Source organism: Bombina bombina, chromosome 3 (assembly GCF_027579735.1).
Source record: "Bombina bombina isolate aBomBom1 chromosome 3, aBomBom1.pri, whole genome shotgun sequence".
In the NCBI taxonomy this organism is placed as follows: Eukaryota; Metazoa; Chordata; class Amphibia; order Anura; family Bombinatoridae; genus Bombina; species Bombina bombina.
The window spans coordinates 1,013,660,396-1,013,680,035 of NC_069501.1; the positions used below are offsets into that span (position 1 = coordinate 1,013,660,396).

At 38.9% G+C, this 19,640-nt stretch overlaps 1 protein-coding gene across 1 annotated transcript in view; it reads left to right on the top strand.

The window, feature by feature from the left end:
* MARS1 (methionyl-tRNA synthetase 1) overlaps positions 1–19,640 on the top strand; it is a 179,159-nt gene that overhangs the window by 110,622 nt on the left and 48,897 nt on the right. The window contains exons 9-14 of the mRNA XM_053708187.1: positions 8,028–8,231; positions 15,157–15,358; positions 15,453–15,527; positions 15,649–15,819; positions 15,945–16,040; positions 16,411–16,528. Of these exons, the coding sequence (XP_053564162.1) occupies positions 8,028–8,231; positions 15,157–15,358; positions 15,453–15,527; positions 15,649–15,819; positions 15,945–16,040; positions 16,411–16,528 (866 nt within the window). The remainder of the gene's footprint in view (positions 1–8,027; positions 8,232–15,156; positions 15,359–15,452; positions 15,528–15,648; positions 15,820–15,944; positions 16,041–16,410; positions 16,529–19,640) is intronic.

Below are 19,640 nucleotides of genomic sequence, written 5' to 3' on the forward strand. Positions count from 1 at the left end.
CCTCTCTGTCTTTTTGGTTAAAAAGCATAATTCATTTAGCTTATGAGACTGCTGGACAGCAGCCTCCTGAAGGGATTACAGCTCATTCTACTAGAGCTGTGGTTTTCACTTGGGCCTTTTTTAAATGTGGCTTCTGTTGAACAGATTTACAAGACGGAGTCTTGGTCTGCGCTTCATACTTTTCAAATTTAACAAATTTGATACCTTGCTTCTTCGGAGGCTATTTTTGGGAGAAAGGGGTCATTAAGGGGTTAAACGGAAGTTACCACTGCCTGTAAAAAACGAGGACGTGCAGGGTACGTCCTCAAAAAAAAGGCAGTTAACGCCTGAGGACGTACCCTGCACGTCCTCGGTGTGGAAAGCAGCTGGAAGCGATCCTGCTCGCTTCCAGCTGCTTTCCGGTTATTGCAGTGATGCCTCGATATGGAGGCATCCTGCAATAACCTCACATGGCCATCCGATGCAGAGAGAGCCACTCTGTGGCCCTCTCTGCACCGGACATCGATGGCCGGTTTCGTTGGTGGGTGGGAGCCGACTTGGGAGGCGGGTGGGCGGCCATCGGTGTGCCGCATGACGTCAAGGGAGGCGGGATCGTCGGGGGCGCGCGCGCGTGCACGGAGGGTGGCGGGCGCGTGCACGGGGCGGGAGCGGGTGGGAACCGCTACACTACGGAAAATGTTTTAATAAATAAGACCTAATCTTGTTTGTGCAAAAGCACAAAAAGCGATCATGGAGGGGTGGGGGGGTTGGTTTTGTGTGGGGGGAAGCTACACTACAGAAACGTTTTAATAAATGTAAAAAAAAAAACATTTTTTTCTTCTAAACTGGGTACTGGCAGACAGCTGCCAGTACCCAAGATGGCGCCCATTAAGTTAGAGTGGGAGGGTTATAGAGCTGTTTAGGGGGGATCAGTGAGGTTGGGGTCTAAGGGGGGATCGTACACATCAGCATATGTAAATATGCTTCTTCTTTTTTTTTTTTTTTTAAAGGGCCAAATACCTTTTATTTTAGTACTGGCAGACTTTCTGCCAGTACTTAAGATGGCGGGGACAATTGTGGGGTGGGGGAGGGAAGAGAGCTGTTTGGGAGGGATCAGGGGGTCTGATGTTTCAGGTGGGAGGCTGAGCTCTACACTAAATCTAATATTAACCCTGCAAGCTCCCTACAAGCTACCTAATTAACCCCTTCACTGCTAGCCATAATACACGTAGCGGCCTTCTAAATACCAAAAAGCAATGCCAAAGCCATATATGTCTGCTATTTCTGAACAAAGGGGATCCCAGAGAAGCATTTACAACCATTTGTGCCATAACTGCACAAGCTGTTTGTAAATTATTTCAGTGAGAAACCTAAAATTGTGAAAAATGTAACTTTTTTTTTTATTTGATCGCATTTGGCGGTGAAATGGTGGCATGAAATATACCAAAATGGGCCTAGATCAATACTTGGGGTTGTCTACTACACTACACTAAAGCTAAAATTACCCCAAAAAGCTCCCTACATGCTCCCTAATTAACCCCTACACTGCTGGGCATAATACACGTGTGGTGCGCAGTGGCATTCTAATTACCAAAAAGCAACACCAAAGCCATATAAGTCTGCTATTTATGAACAAAGGGGATCCCAGAGAAGAATTTACAACCATTTGTGCCATAATTGCAGAAGCTGTTTGTAAATAATTTCAGTGAGAAACCTAAAGTTTGTGAAAAAGTGAACGATTTTTTTTATTTGATCGCATTTGGCGGTGAAATGGTGGCATGAAATATACCAAAATGGGCCTAGATCAATACTTTGGGTTGTCTACTAAAAAAAATATATATACATGTCAATGAATATTCAGAGATTCCTAAAAGATATCAGTGTTCTAATGTAACTAGCGCTAATTTTGAAAAAAAAATGGTTTGGAAATAGCAAAGTGCTACTTGTATTTATGGCCCTATAACTTGCAAAAAAAGCAAAGAAGATGTAAACATTGGGTATTTCTAAACTCAGGACAAAATTTAGAAACTATTTAGCATAGGTGTTTTTTGGTGGTTGTAGATATGTAACAGATTTTGGGGGTCAAAGTTAGAAAAAGTGTTTAATTTTTTTTAATTTTTCCTCATATTTTATAATTTTTTTATAGTAAATTATAAGATATGATGAAAATAATGGTATCTTTAGAAAGTCCATTTAATGGCGAGAAAAACGGTATATAATATGTGTGGGTACAGTAAATGAGTAAGAGGAAAATTACAGCTAAACACAAACACTGCAGAAATGTAAAAATAGCCTTGGTCCCAAACGGACAGAAAATGGAAAAGTGCTGTGGTTATTAAGGGGTTAAGTACCTGCATTGTCCCTCCCATCATCAGTGTACTTTAGCTTTGGTATTGGTATTCCATAAGTAATGGATGATCCGTGGACTGGATACACTTAACAAGAGAAAACATAATTTATGCTTACCTGATAAATGTATTTCTCTTGTAGTGTATCCAGTCCACGGCCCGCCCTGTCACTTTAAGGCAGGTAATTTTTTCATTTGAACTACAGTCACCACTGCACCCTATGGTTTTTCCTTTCTCTGCATGTTTTCGGTCGAATGACTGAATATGGCAGTTAGGGGAGGAGCTATATAGCAGCTTTGCTGTGGGTGGACTCTTGCAGCTTCCTGTTGGGAAGGAGAATATATTCCATAAGTAATGGATGATCCGTGGACTGGATACACTACAAGAGAAATAAATTTATCAGGTAAGCATAAATTATGTTTTTTGTTGTTGTTGGTTCTGTTTTGTTGTTTGTTTTGTCGTTAGCTGGTGGGGTAAGGATATAATAGAAAAGGATCCCAGTAGTGCACAGCGGAAGTACAAGGTCTATTCTTTTCTCTTCTCTTCTTTTTTTTAGGTTGGGATTTAAAACAATGTTAATAATATATCTTTTTTTTTTCTTGATAGATATGACTGTATTGATTGATGGCCTTGTAAGGTGCAAACTATTTTTAAAAAAAAAAATTTTTTGTTTGTTCTGCACTGCTGGTTTCAAAATAAAAGATTAAAAAAAAAATTGCATGCTCTATCTGAATCATTAAAGAAAAAATGTGGGTTTAGTATCCCTTTAAGGGCATTAACAATTATGCAGGGATGGAAATTTCCACTGCTCCACTTGATATGCTGCAGAATCTGGTGGTGCTCTACAAATAAATGATAATGGCCCACACTACTAAATAATGTAACTTTAGGACATTTTAACATTGAGTTGCCTGTTGTTGTTTTTTTCCTAATTGGTAAACAATAGGGATATTTATTACAGAATTTCAAATAAGCCTTGTAAAATTGTTGTAATTTCATTCCCTAAATATGTGAGTTATAATAAATCTGCATCTGAAAATAACAATAATACATTTATAATGGCATCTTTTAGTATTGAAGTAACAGCAACTGAAATCTAGCCTTGTAGCAGGTTTGTTTCATATATACTTATTCCAGTTACATTTTCCAGTAACCATTAAAGGGACAGTAAACATTATTTTTAAAAAATGGCTGCAATGGAAATTCTATACTTATGAACTGGTATAGATACTTGCAGCTCTTGCATTTTATAACACACCATCTGGCAACATTAATATAAGCTGATCCCTCAAACTTTTTGAATCTCTTTGTTATTCTACTAAGGGGACATTATCAAGGATATAAATTGCCTTAGTTGCTAAACCTGGTAGAGCCCCAAAGACAGGATTCATAGAGGTACCGACAGCTAATTTTCAAGAATATGAGCAAATCAAATTTATTGATTGGAACTTTTGAGATGAATATCAAACTGCTTTGCAGGTGGCATTTAACCCCTTTTAGACTATAACTTGTCTATCCTATGAGGGGCTGCAATGACTGCTGCACCTGTTCACATTTGTGGTGGTATTGTCCTCTATATTGGCAATCTGTAATTGAAGTGATCGAGACCGTAATCTCAACCAAGTTCCCTGTGGAACCCTTAGTGTTCTTATTTAATAACCCCTCCTGAAGTGTGCTCTAAGCTCTGATTAACTACGCTAAACAAATCATTTTTAGATACTGGAAACAAATTGTGGTGCCATTCCTCTCTGATTGGTGAACGCTAGTCACATTCATATTGTCATTACAGAAGTATTGTTTTCCGATTACCAATGGTCTAGACACCTATCATTCCATATGGTTTTTATGGGAGGAATATCTCATCTCTTAAAAAATAAACAAGAGTATGATATAAGGTGCCTTATTTAGTCGTGTTGCTGCAAAGATCAGTTGCCATAAGATTGGCAGAACCAATGGGAAACAAATCTACACACCAGGGGGATGCCAGCAGCTTAGGGACACTTTTGGAGGTAAAATAAAGATTACAATCTAATGTTTTTAATACTTTTTCAGGGTTATTATGGGTTACTGTTGGTAACGTTTTATTGCTGCATTTTTTTTAATAACATTTACTATCCTGTTAACAAATGTTCATTAAAGGGAAATAAAATCCAACATTTTTCTTTTTTATGATTTAGATACTGTATAATTAAAAAATAAATAAAAAAAAAACAATCTTATATTAGCAAATTGACTTTGTTCTCTTGGTATGTTTTGTTAAAAATCAGGTGGGTAGGCTCAGTAGTGTGCACGTGTGTGGAGCACTATATCACAGCAGTTTTGCAGGAATGCTTTTAACAATGTTACAGTTGTGCAAACACGTGCATAAATGATGTCCCTTATTTGGATACACTATTTTAAAATGGAGCTTGATTTACCCAACCCAAAGCAGAAACAATTGTTAAGGTGCTCTATGACTTTGTTTTGCTCATCCCCATCTACCCCCTTAACCCCTTAACGACCAAGGACGTACGCCACACGTCCTCAAAAAAAAATAAAGTTAATGACCGAGGACGTGTGGCGTACGTCCTTGGTCTGGAAAGCAGCTGGAAGCGATCCTGCTCGCTTCCAGCTGCTTTCCGGTTATTGCAGTGATGCCTCGATATGGAGGCATCCTGCAATAACCCCCCTTGGCCATCCGATGCAGAGAGAGCCACTCTGTGGCCCTCTCTGCACCGGACATCGGTGGCCGGTATCGTTGGCGGGTGGGAGCTTACGTGGGAGGCGGGTGGGCGGCCATCGATGCTGTGTGTGGAGTGGAGGGGGGCGGGATCGGGGGCGGGACATACGGGGGCGCGCACGGGGGGTGGTGGGCGGGCGCGTGCACGGGCGGGAGCGGGTGGGAACCGCTACACTACAGAAAAAAAAAAGTTCAAAGTAAAAAAAATAAATACATTTTTATTATAAATGTAATCTAAGGGATCTGGAAGGGGTTGGGGGTTGGTCTTGGTGGGGGGGGAAAGCTACACTACAGAAAAGGGAATTTTTTTTAAGAAAAGCCACATTTTTTACAAAACTGGGTACTGGCAGACAGTCTGCCAGTACCCAAGATGGCGCCCATTAAGGCAGAGGGGAAGGGTTAGAGAGCTGTTTGGTGGGGGATCAGTGAGGTTGGGGAAGATCTGTGCAAATCGTAGATCTTTGTGTGTTTCACTTGCACAAGATCTGTGCAAATCCTAGATCTTTGTGTGTTTCACTAGCACAAGAAGATCTGTGCAAATCCTAGATCTTTGTGTGTTTCACTGGCACAAGAAGATCAGCAGAGAAGATCTGTGCAAATCCTAGATCTTTGTGTGTTTCACTAGCACAAGATCTGTGCAAATCCTAGATCTTTGTGTGTTTCACTTGCACAAGAAGATCTGTGCAAATCCTAGATCTTTGTGTGTTTCACTAGCACAAGAAGATCTGTGCAAATCCTAGATCTTTGTGTGTTTCACTAGCACAAGAAGATCTGTGCAAATCCTAGATCTTTGTGTGTTTCACTAGCACAAGAAGATCTGTGCAAATCCTAGATCTTTATGTGTTTCACTAGCACAAGATCATCTGTGCAAATCCTAGATCTTTGTGTGTTTCACTAGCACAAGATCATCTGTGCAAATCCTAGATCTTTGTGTGTTTCACTAGCACAAGATCATCTGTGCAAATCCTAGATCTTTGTGTGTTTCACTAGCACAAGAGGATATTTGGCTCAGAAAGAGCCAAATACCGCAAGCAGCGTCTGACTTCCGCATTCGGCAGTGAACAAAACTGTTGAATGCAGGTCTCTAGCAATGAACTCATTTTATTTTAGTTTTTTAAAACAAATATTCTAATATTTTAAAGGGACATAAAACCCAAAAATTTTCTTTCGTGATTTAGTTTGAAGATACAATTTTAAACAACTTTCCAATGTACTTCTATTATTTAAAATGTATTTGTTTTCTTGTTATCCTTTGTTGAAAAGCAGGAAAGTAAGTGTGCACATGTCTGCAGCACTATATGGCAGCAGTTTTACAACAATGTTACACATTAGCAAAAGCACTAGATGGCAGCACTATATCCTGTCATGTAGTGCTAAAGACCTGCACATTGCCTAGCTAGATATCTCTTCAACAAAGAATAACATGAGAACGAAGCAAAATTGATAATAGAAGTAAATTACTAAATCCTGAAATAAAAATTTGGGGTTTTATGTCCCTTTAACTTTTTTAATGGGGTTTGTGTTTTTGACAGGAAGCCTGCAGGAGGTAGGGAGGATGTAGAAGAATGGTCTTGCCGGCGGCGGCGAGATCCACGCTGTTACGGGCCAAAAAACCCTTAAGGACCAGCGATGTAAGGGTACGTTGTGGTCCTTAAGGGGTTAAACAGTTTCAATTAGGATCAAATGTTAATTTGATCATGTTTTATATGGGGACAGTTGATAGATAGAAGTCTGCTTTGCTGGTGGGGGGGTTGTTTTGCTTTTTATTTGTTTAATAGAACAAACAGCAGGGTTTTTTTTAAAATAAAATTAAGCCTGCAGGAAAATGTTAGAATTTTTTTTGTGAAACCTGAGTTTTCAAAATTGGGATGGAGTTTGATTAGATAGAGAAAAACACCATGAGAGCATTTGCCCACAGTATCAGAGGTGCTGCTGTGTTTGACAAACCACATAAAGAATCTTCAGGATTTGCACAGTTTCATATTTGAAACCCATCTCAGTGAGAAAAACTTTCTGAGCTCTTCTGATAGATTGGGTTTAATCCCCTGGTTTCTTCCATGACATTGGGTATTTATTTATTTGTTTTCTTTTATTATTTCTTCTGTGTGTCCAAGTGTCTGAATACAATATAGTTTAACTTATTCTTGTACCAGTGTTAAAAGCATACAATAAAAAACATCCATACTAATCATATTTAAGTAAGTAAATCTGTTTACTTAGCATTAAGTAGGGAGCAAATGAGGCAGTGCAAAGGATGATTCAAGTTCTCCCTCTACACCAGGCAAATTAAAGCTGTATGTGTGTGTCTGTGTTTGTGTGTATGTGTTTGTGTGTATGTGTGTGTATATATATATATATATATATTCTGTATATATAATGTGTGTGTGTATATGTATGTATGTATATGTATATATATATATATATATATATATATATATATATATATATATATATATATATATATATATATATATATATATATATATATATATATATATATATATATAGTTCCATCAAAGAAAGATGCACTCACTGGTCTTCATTAAAAATTAACATTTAATTCATCATATTAAAAGAGACATAACGTTTCGGTGTGCAGTCACACCTTTGTCAAATGTCAAAATTGAACTCCAAATCACGGACCCACCTGGCAGCTGAAAAAGTTGTAAGATTGTGCTCATCTTTTCCTGGGGACTTACTATATATATATATTTCGCTGTTGAGATCTGTTTTATGTTTCTCTGCTTAATTATATAATTTTTTTATTCATATACTCGTCTTTATTACTTGTTTCATTACTTGTATATACTTTTTAATTCATAAAATTTTCATTTATGTAGAAGTATATTACAGTAATTGAGTCCTTGGCTTGTTAATTTAAAAAATCTGGGTTATTACATGAATTTAAAATTGTGCAAATGTTAACCAAAGCAAGAAGCTGCCTCATAGCCTTTAGCTTCTCACAATTCTATGACTCCCAGGTACTGCCGATTGAGAAACTGGAACATCCTGTATATATGTGGGACAGATGAATATGGCACAGCCACTGAGACCAAAGCAATGGAGGAAGGCTTGACCCCACGGCAAATCTGTGACAAGTACAATGCCGTTCACGCTGACATATATCAGTGGTTCAACATCTCTTTTGACTATTTTGGAAGGACCACAACTGAACAGCAGACAATGTAAGTGGCCTCAAACTCAGTGTATGCCCTGTTTGCAGGTTCACCAACTTCCATAATAGTTTACCCTGACTGTTTTTAAAACTATTTTATACATTGACAAATTTAGATTTTCCCATATTGGGGGAAAAAAAGTAAAAGTTTTGATGAGGTTCACCACGACAACCACCTCACCAGAGAGAGAGAGTCTCTCACCATTCACTCAGAAAGTACAAAATACCGCTGTCACCTGGTCTTGTTTCTGTCCCTACAATGTATAAACACATTTTCTTCTGTTATGTGTGATCAGTCCACGGGTCATCATTACTTCTGGGATATAACTCCTCCCCAACAGGAAATGCAAGAGGATTCACCCAGCAGAGCTGCATATAGCTCCTCCCCTCTACGTCACTCCCAGTCATTCTCTTGCACCCAACGACTAGATAGGATGTGTGAGAGGACTATGGTGATTATACTTAGTTTTTATAACTTCAATCAAAAGTTTGTTATTTTACAATAGCACCGGAGCGTGTTATTGCCTCTCTGGCAGAGTTTGAAGAAGAATCTACCAGAGTTTTTACTATGATTTTAACCGGAGTAGTTAAGATCATATTGCTGTTTCTCGGCCATCTGAGGGAGGTAAAAGCTTCAGATCAGGGGACAGCGGGCAGATGAATCTGCATTGAGGTATGTAGCAGTTTTTATTTTCTGAATGGAATTGATGAGAAAATCCTGCCATACCGTTATAATGACATGTATGTATACTCTACACTTCAGTATTCTGGGGATGGTATTTCACTGGAATTACTCTGTTAAAAGTACATTAAACCTTTTAATAGGTATTTATTATGTTAAACGTTTTTGCTGGAATGTAGAATCGTTTGCATTTTCTGAGGTACTGAGTGAATAAATGTTGGGCATTATTTTTCCACTTGGCAGTTGCTTGTTTTAATTGTGACAGTTTCGTTTCTCTCTCACTGCTGTGTGTGAGGGGGAGGGGCCGTTTTTGGCGCTCTTTGCTACGCATCAAAAATTTCCAGTCAGTTACTCTTGTATTTCCTGCATGATCCGGTTCATCTCTAACAGAACTCAGGGGTCTTCAAACTTCTTTGGAGGGAGGTAGATTCTCTCAGCAGAGCTGTGAGACTTATATATTGACTGTGATTAAAAACGTTGCTCTGTAATTTTTATGTTTCAAATTTAATTATTGTTACTTTACTAATGGAAACAAACCTTTGCTAAAAGTTGTGTTGTTTTTAAGGATTGATGCTATAACTGTTTTTTCAGTTCATTATTTCAACTGTCATTTAATCGTTTAGTGCTTCTTTGAGGCACAGTACGTTTTTGTTAAATAAGATTGTAACCAAGTTGCAAGTTTATTGCTAGTGTGTTAAACATGTCTGATTCAGAGGAAGATACCTGTGTCATTTGTTCCAATGCCAAGGTGGAGCCCAATAGAAATTTATGTACTAACTGTATTGATGCTACTTTAAATAAAAGCCAATCTGTACAAATTGAACAAATTTCACCAAACAGCGAGGGGAGAGTTATGCCGACTAACTCGCCTCACGTGTCAGTACCTGCATCTCCCGCCCGGGAGGTGCGTGATATTGTGGCGCCTAGTACATCTGGGCGGCCATTACAGATAACATTACAAGATATGGCTACTGTTATGACTGAAGTTTTGGCTAAATTACCAGAACTAAGAGGCAAGCGTGATCACTCTGGGGTGAGAACAGAGTGCGCTGATAATACTAGGGCCATGTCTGATACTGCGTCACAGCTTGCAGAGCATGAGGACGGAGAGCTTCATTCTGTGGGTGACGGTTCTGATCCAAACAGATTGGATTCAGATATTTCAAATTTTAAATTTAAATTGGAGAACCTCCGTGTATTACTAGGGGAGGTTTTAGCGGCTCTTAATGATTGTAACACTGTTGCAATACCAGAGAAATTGTGTAGGTTGGATAAATACTTTGCGGTACCGGCGAGTACTGACGTTTTTCCTATACCTAAGAGACTAACTGAAATTGTTACTAAGGAGTGGGATAGACCCGGTGTGCCGTTCTCACCCCCTCCAATATTTAGAAAGATGTTTCCAATAGACGCCACCACACGGGACTTATGGCAAACGGTCCCTAAGGTGGAGGGAGCAGTTTCTACTTTAGCTAAGCGTACCACTATCCCGGTGGAGGATAGCTGTGCTTTTTCAGATCCAATGGATAAAAAATTAGAGGGTTACCTTAAGAAAATGTTTGTTCAACAAGGTTTTATATTGCAACCCCTTGCATGCATCGCGCCGATTACGGCTGCGGCAGCATTTTGGATTGAGTCTCTGGAAGAGAACCTTAGTTCAGCTACGCTGGACGACATTACGGACAGGCTTAGAGTCCTTAAACTAGCTAATTCATTCATTTCGGAGGCCGTAGTACATTTAACCAAACTTACGGCTAAGAACTCAGGATTCGCCATTCAGGCACGTAGGGCGCTGTGGCTAAAATCCTGGTCAGCTGATGTAACTTCTAAGTCCAAATTACTTAATATACCTTTCAAGGGGCAAACTTTATTTGGGCCCGGTTTGAAAGAAATTATCGCTGACATTACAGGAGGTAAGGGCCACGCCCTTCCTCAAGACAAAGCCAAAGCTAAGGCTAGACAGTCTAATTTTCGTCCCTTTCGGAATTTCAAAGCAGGAGCAGCACCAACTTCCACTGCACCAAAACAGGAAGGAGCTGTTGCTCGTTACAGACAAGGCTGGAAACCTAACCAGTCCTGGAACAAGGGCAAGCAGGCCAGGAAACCTGCTGCTGCCCCAAAGACAGCATGAACCGAGGGCCCCCGATCCGGGACCGGATCTAGTGGGGGGCAGACTCTCTCTCTTCGCCCAGGCTTGGGCAAGAGATGTTCAGGATCCCTGGGCGCTAGAGATCATATCTCAGGGATACCTTCTAGACTTCAAATTCTCTCCCCCAAGAGGGAGATTTCATCTGTCAAGGTTATCAACAAACCGGATAAAGAAAGAAGCGTTTCTACGCTGTGTACAAGATCTGTTATTAATGGGAGTGATCCATCCGGTTCCGCGGTCGGAACAAGGACAGGGGTTTTACTCAAACCTGTTTGTGGTTCCCAAAAAAGAGGGAACTTTCAGGCCAATCTTGGATTTAAAGATCCTAAACAAATTCCTAAGAGTTCCATCGTTCAAAATGGAAACTATTCGGACAATCTTACCCATGATCCAAAAGGGTCAGTACATGACCACAGTGGATTTAAAGGATGCTTACCTTCACATACCGATTCACAAAGATCATTACCGGTATCTAAGGTTTGCCTTCTTAGACAGGCATTACCAGTTTGTAGCTCTTCCATTCGGATTGGCTACGGCTCCAAGAATCTTCACAAAGGTTCTGGGTGCCCTTCTGGCGGTACTAAGACCGCGAGGAATTTCGGTAGCTCCGTACCTAGACGACATTCTGATACAAGCTTCAAGCTTTCAAACTGCCAAGTCTCATACAGTGTTAGTTCTGGCATTTCTAAGGTCGCATGGATGGAAAGTGAACGAAAAGAAGAGTTCTCTCTTTCCTCTCACAAGAGTTCCATTCTTGGGGACTCTTATAGATTCTGTAGAAATGAAGATTTATCTGACAGAAGACAGATTAACAAAGCTTCTAAATGCATGCCGTGTCCTTCATTCCATTCAACTCCCGTCAGTAGCTCAATGCATGGAGGTGATCGGCTTAATGGTAGCAGCAATGGACATAGTACCCTTTGCACGCCTACATCTCAGACCGCTGCAATTGTGCATGCTGAGTCAGTGGAATGGGGTTTACTCAGACTTGTCCCCTACTCTGAATCTGGATCAAGAGACCAGAAACTCTCTTCTATGGTGGCTTTCTCGGCCACATCTGTCCAGGGGGATGCCATTCAGCAGGCCGGACTGGACAATTGTAACAACAGACGCCAGCCTACTAGGTTGGGGCGCTGTCTGGAATTCTCTGAAGGCTCAGGGACAATGGAATCAGGAGGAAAGTCTCCTGCCAATAAACATTCTGGAATTGAGAGCAGTTCTCAATGCCCTTCTGGCTTGGCCCCAGTTAAAAACTCGGGGGTTCATCAGGTTTCAGTCGGACAACATCACGACTGTAGCTTACATCAACCATCAAGGAGGGACAAGAAGCTCCCTAGCAATGATGGAAGTATCAAAGATAATTCGCTGGGCAGAGTCTCACTCTTGCCACCTGTCAGCAATCCACATCCCGGGAGTGGAGAACTGGGAGGCGGATTTCTTGAGTCGCCAGACTTTTCATCCGGGGGAGTGGGAACTTCATCCGGAGGTCTTTGCCCAAATACTTCGACGTTGGGGCAAACCAGAGATAGATCTCATGGCGTCTCGCCAGAACGCCAAACTTCCTCGCTACGGGTCCAGATCCAGGGATCCGGGAGCGGTTCTGATAGATGCTTTGACAGCACCTTGGATCTTCGGGATGGCTTATGTGTTTCCACCCTTCCCGCTGCTTCCTCGATTGATTGCCAAAATCAAACAGGAGAGAGCATCAGTGATTCTAATAGCGCCTGCATGGCCACGCAGGACTTGGTATGCAGATCTAGTGGACATGTCATCCTGTCCGCCTTGGTCTCTACCTCTAAGACAGGACCTTCTGATACAGGGTCCATTCAAACATCAAAATCTAACTTCTCTGAAGCTGACTGCTTGGAAATTGAACGCTTGATTTTATCAAAACGTGGTTTTTCTGAGTCGGTTATTGATACCCTGATACAGGCTAGGAAGCCTGTTACCAGAAGGATTTACCATAAGATATGGCGTAAATACCTATACTGGTGCGAATCCAAAGGTTACTCCTGGAGTAAGGTTAGGATTCCTAGGATATTGTCCTTTCTACAAGAAGGTTTAGAAAAGGGTTTATCGGCTAGCTCATTAAAGGGACAGATCTCAGCTCTGTCCATCTTGTTACACAGGCGTCTGTCAGAAAATCCAGACATCCAGGCCTTTTGTCAGGCTTTAGCTAGGATCAAGCCTGTGTTTAAAACTGTTGCTCCGCCATGGAGTCTAAACCTTGTTCTTAACGTTCTACAAGGAGTTCCGTTTGAACCCCTTCATTCCATTGATATAAAGTTGTTATCTTGGAAAGTGTTATTTTTGATGGCTATTTCTTCGGCTCGGAGAGTCTCTGAGTTATCAGCTTTACATTGTGATTCTCCTTATTTGATTTTTCATTCAGATAAGGTAGTTCTGCGTACAAAACCTGGGTTCTTACCTAAGGTAGTCACTAACAGGAACATCAATCAAGAGATCGTGGTGCCTTCCCTGTGCCCGAATCCTTCTTCAAAGAAGGAACGTCTTCTACACAATCTGGATGTAGTTCGTGCCCTCAAGTTCTACTTGCAGGCAACTAAGGATTTTCGACAAACGTCTTCCCTGTTTGTCGTGTACTCTGGTCAGAGGAGAGGTCATAAGGCTTCGGCTACCTCTCTCTCCTTCTGGCTTCGTAGCATAATTCGTTTAGCCTATGAGACTGCTGGACAGCAGCCTCCTGAAAGAATTACAGCTCATTCTACTAGAGCTGTGGCTTCCACTTGGGCCTTTAAGAATGAGGCCTCTGTTGAACAGATTTGCAAGGCTGCAACTTGGTCTTCGCTTCATACTTTTTCCAAATTTTACAAATTTGACACTTTTTCTTCTTCGGAGGCTATTTTTGGGAGAAAGGTTCTTCAGGCAGTGGTTCCTTCTGTATAATGAGCCTGCCTATCCCTCCCGTCATCCGTGTACTTTTGCTTTGGTATTGGTATCCCAGAAGTAATGATGACCCGTGGACTGATCACACATAACAGAAGAAAACATAATTTATGCTTACCTGATAAATTCCTTTCTTCTGTTGTGTGATCAGTCCACGGCCCGCCCTGTTGTTTAAGGCAGGTAAATATCTTTTAAATTATACTCCAGTCACCACTTCACCCTTGGTTTCTCCTTTCTCGTTGATTCTTGGTCGAATGACTGGGAGTGACGTAGAGGGGAGGAGCTATATGCAGCTCTGCTGGGTGAATCCTCTTGCATTTCCTGTTGGGGAGGAGTTATATCCCAGAAGTAATGATGACCCGTGGACTGATCACACAACAGAAGAAAGGAATTTATCAGGTAAGCATAAATTATGTTTTCCTTACAGATAGGAAGTCTAATTAAATCTAACCAGTGGATGAGTAATGAGAAATACATGTATATAATTTTACGTTTATTTTAAAAGCATGTTGACATGCTTTGTAGTTTGGACTTTAAATTGAACATGAAATGCATGTTGTAAACTGATATGCAGTGCTGTTTAGATCTCATAAGACATTAAATATAGCTTCCTTTGGGAAGAATTGTCAGAAACAAACCTTTAATTCAAAGTATATGTATGCATAGTGCAGCTTGGCAAAGGCTTAGGGTGACAAATTTGTCACAGTAGTATGGACAGAGTTTTTTGTTACTTAATCCATTTATCTCAGCCAGTTTTTTCCCTTTGTGAACATCTCCTCAGATTTTGGGTGTTTAAAGGATGAAACAGTCCTCACCTATAGCTAACACATTATTTGGAGGCAGTAAACCTAACAAGACATGGAATCAGCCAAGTGTGGGTTGTATAAAAAAATGAAATATAACCTAGAATGTTAAGGCCACAATAAGCCAATTAATTTGAAATACCTTAACAAAATCAATATATCAAGTGAATATTCTTCCATCTTCTAGTACTGCACCCCCCGCCAACAACAACTTATTTTGTATGCAGCAAAGACTAGTCATATTACCCATTTTCTTCCTATGTTATTGCATAAAAGTTTCCATAATCCACCAAAGAAGAGAGAGTACAAAATAGTGTATCAACATTTAACTGTTATATTGTGGAAGTTATAGCGGCAATATCTTTTTTTTTTTTTTTTGGTTTGTTTGTTAAAGAATTGCCCAAGACATCTTTCATCGACTTTTGGAGAGGAACTTTCTGCTGACAGACACAGTGGAACAGCTCAGGTGTGAGAAATGTCAGAGATTTTTGGCTGATCGCTTTGTGGAAGGAATTTGCCCCTTCTGCAACTATGAAGAAGCCAGAGGAGACCAGTGTGATAAATGTGGGAAACTGATCAATGCTGTTGAGTTAAAGGTATTATGTTCATTGTTCATTTATACAGAGTTTTTATTTTAAAAAAGCAAATAAAATAATAACAAATCTCAATTTCTTCTTTATCTGTCTACAGAAACCTCAGTGCAAAGTGTGCAAACAAGCGCCAGTGATTAAATCTTCCCAGCATCTTTTCTTGGACTTGCCAAAGGTGCAAGCATTTTGTTTATGACTTTAAGGCAAATGTTGGTAATTTATTTAGTGTTGGCATGCTTATGTTCTAATCTTCATAGTATTACTTCCTGAGCTATAATCACCCATTTGTTTTACAGCTAGAGGAGCGTCTGGAGAAGTGGTTAGAACAGTCGCTTACATCTGGAGACTGGACAGCAAATGCACGCTACATAACGCGCTCTTGGATACGGGATGGCTTGAAACCGCGGTGCATCACGCGAGATTTAAAGTGGGGTACTCCTGTACCTCTGGAAGGTTTCAAAGATAAGGTGATCTTGATTTTCAATTACAGGCACTGTTATAGAGCTAGTCTTACATTATTTATTTATTATTCCAGATAGCTATAATCTGCAGTGCATGATAAGGTTTGTAATATTAGTATCTCTTATTTCAGGTGTTTTATGTATGGTTTGATGCTCCTATTGGCTATATCTCAATTACAGCCAACTATACAGATCAGTGGGAGAAGTGGTGGAAAAACCCTCAGCAGGTAAATAACTCAAGTAACCATAAATCTGACAGTAGCCATTTATCCGCCTGTAAAAGAGATGTGACAGCTTTGTATCTTCGTTTAGGACGTAGATTTATTGCTTTACATTTTAACATTTTGTAAAGATATGGAGGCCTGGTATTGTTTTGGAAATAAACAACTAAATAGATGAAAACCTTACTGTTTTCCTGTAGTTTATCACTTCAAGTTTACATAAATTATCCATCAGTTTCTTTCAGTGCTTAGGATTCGCCATAAAAATGTGCACATCACAGCCGCTACATTTTGTCTACTTTCCTTATTTTAAAGAATGACAATTTATATATGTATTCTGCATTACTATTTGTTTCTTTACTATTTCCCTGTGTAGGTTCAGCTTTATAACTTCATGGCAAAAGACAATGTTCCTTTCCATAGTGTGATCTTTCCATCATGTCTGCTTGGGGCAGAGGATAATTACACCTTGGTCAGCTCACTTGTAGCAACAGGTACTCACTGGAAGGTTTACTTTGAGAAAAATCCTAAACTGATGAGCAGTTTAGGACTGTTGGTAAACTAAAAAAAACAAAGAAATACTGTGGATGATTTAAAGGGATCTTAAAGGGACTGTAATCTCCATATTTAATTTGCCTTAACATTTTTAATGATGCATAACTATAAACGTTTTTAATGCACTTTCATTGTTTATTTTGCCTAATTTTCCTGTAATTTTAATGCTGGTGAACTTTCCACTCACCCATAGAGGCTAGAGTGCATTCTCTGGAATGCAGAACCCCGACATTCCTACGTGCTACACAATTATTGGTTCTTATGTGTTTGTATCTGTCCCTAATTGGCCACAGCAAGGGAAGTAAGCTAACATTCAATAGGTTTTTCAAGGGTTGTGTCCCAAGACTGCATTATATATTTTTCTAACAACATTATAGTTTTAAATGCTTTCTAAAACCTATTTTTTCTCTGGGTCATGCATAAATATAACATTTGAAATGGATATCCCTTAAATAGATGCTCAAAAAACATTAATAATCACAAAATATGTTGTATCTATTAACTATCAGTTTAAGATACAGTATTTATACTTCTACAGAAGTTGGATTGATTTGCCAGGATACAATCTTATTGTTTTTTGTTGTTGTGTTTTTTATATATATATATTTAAGTATCTAAAAAATACTCTTAAAAACAGGGGCACTTTAATTCATTAAACTTTACAAACGCTTTTTAAAAAAAAAAATACCTTTTTGTTACGGTAAACAGACCGCCAATCCTCCGGCCGCATCATCTTCTGTATTTTACAAATTGATGACGAATACAGTTTCGTCCAATCATTGTGTGCCCCCACTGGTGTCCAGCTTGTGGGGTACGCAATGATTGGAGGAAGCCGGATTTGTCATTAAAATGCAAAATACAGTCGGAGATGCAGGCGGAGGATCGGCAGTCTGTTCTTTAAAAGCATGTTTGTAAAGTTTAATGAATTAAAGTGCCCCTGTTTTTAAGAGTATTTTTTAGATACTGGGCTTTAATTCCTTAAAGGGACACTCAAGTCAAATGAAACTTTCATGATTCAGATAGAGAATGCAATTTTAAACAACTTTCCAATTTACTGCCATTAACACAATGTGCACAATCTTTTTATATTTACACTGTGAGTCACCAGCTCCTACTGAGTATGTGCAATAATTTACAGAATATACGTATATGCATTTGTGATTGGCTGATAGCTGTCACATGGTACAAGATGAGTGGAAATGCACAACTTTGAAAATTGTCAGAAAAAAATCTGCTACTCATTTGAAGTTCAGACTTGCATTGTCTTGTTATCATGCATTTGTTGATAATGCAAATCTACTGTATTTACTGGTCCTTTAAACTTTACAATCACATTAATTGCATAATTTAACATAAATTAGGTTGATGATAATTTGTGCAACAAACATTGAAAACAAAATTATATTATCTAATTTTAGCTTAATATTGGCTTACATTTTAGCTAGGTGGTCTTACAAATCTATTAGTTAGAGTAGATTAGGGATAATGAAAGAAACCTTGATCTACACAAGTTTGTAAATGGGATAACAAAGGGACACTGTAATCAGAAAACAAAAGTATAATATTTGGGGGGGGAATAATTAATTGTATTTTTAATATATATACACAGTATATGTGTGTGTGTGTATATATATATATATATATATATATATATATATATATATATATATATATATATATATATATATATATATATATATATATATATATATATATATATATATATGTAGCCCTCAGTTTACGCCGGGGTTAGGTTCCAGAAGGAATGGTTGTAAATCAAAACCGTTGTAATTTGAAACCCAGTTTATAATGTAAGTCAATGGGAAGTGAGGGAGATAGGTTCCAGGCCCCTCTCAAAATTGTCATAATAACACCTAATACATTATTTTTAAAGCTTTGAAATGAATTTAAATGCTAAACAGCATTATAAACCTAATAAAATAATCACACAACACAGAATATATAATTAAACTAAGTTAAATGAACAAAAACATTTGCTAAACAGCATTATAAACCTAATAAAATCACACAACACAGACTTCACTTGCATTTTTCTGAAAACAGTTCTTTCTATGCATTCCAATCTGGACTGATTTATAGACAGGAAGATCTTGTTCCTTTGAAATCTGCTCGATAGCTCAGGTCTGGTTAAACTGATTAATTTCAGCTTGCTTGGCTTTGCTGCAACACAAGCGGACAGCACCACCTACTGGCTATTTTAATAAATGCACTGCATCTCAATGCTTTTCAATAGCAGTCACATGACTGGAAAAAAAGGTTGTTATTCTGAAACGGTGTAAATTGAACCATTGTAAAACGAGGGCCACCTGTGTGTATGTATATATATATATATGTATGTGTATATGTATGTGTATATGTGTGTGTGTATATATATATATATATATATATATATATATATATATATATATATATATATATATATATATATATATATATATATATATATATATATATATATATATATATATATATATTGTGTGTGTATTCCGGTACTCAGCCGTCATTATAACTAGCGCTGAAAAACACATTTAACATCTCAACAGATCCTAAGGCACATAAGAGAAACTTATTAAAAGTATTGCATAGTTACTTTAAGACTGGTGGTCTTGACTTTTACCATAACATACAATTTTACTGGCAGACCCTCCTGCGCGCACAGATAGCTTAACAGACTCTACAGCCTTGGGGTGGGCCGCCCCGTCTGGATCAACCCTCCACTTTATCAAATTATTTAGCCTTCCCTTTCTTCTATTCTTCTCCGCCCTTTCCCCTTTCTATGTCCCCATTTCTCCTCTTGTTCCTCTTTCTTTTCTCTTTTTCTTTTTCCTTAATGTCTTAGTCTGTATAGACACATGTTTTTTGAAATGTTATGGTTTTCATGCAATTTATGTTTGTGAGGATTGCACCTTGTACGAGAGGATACCGGATGGAGAAGTAAAAGTTATATCGAACTGTTGAAAAGTCAGGTAATGAGTGATATGTACCATCACTAACTTAAAAGATCAACCCCCTCTCAACACCGTACCTGCT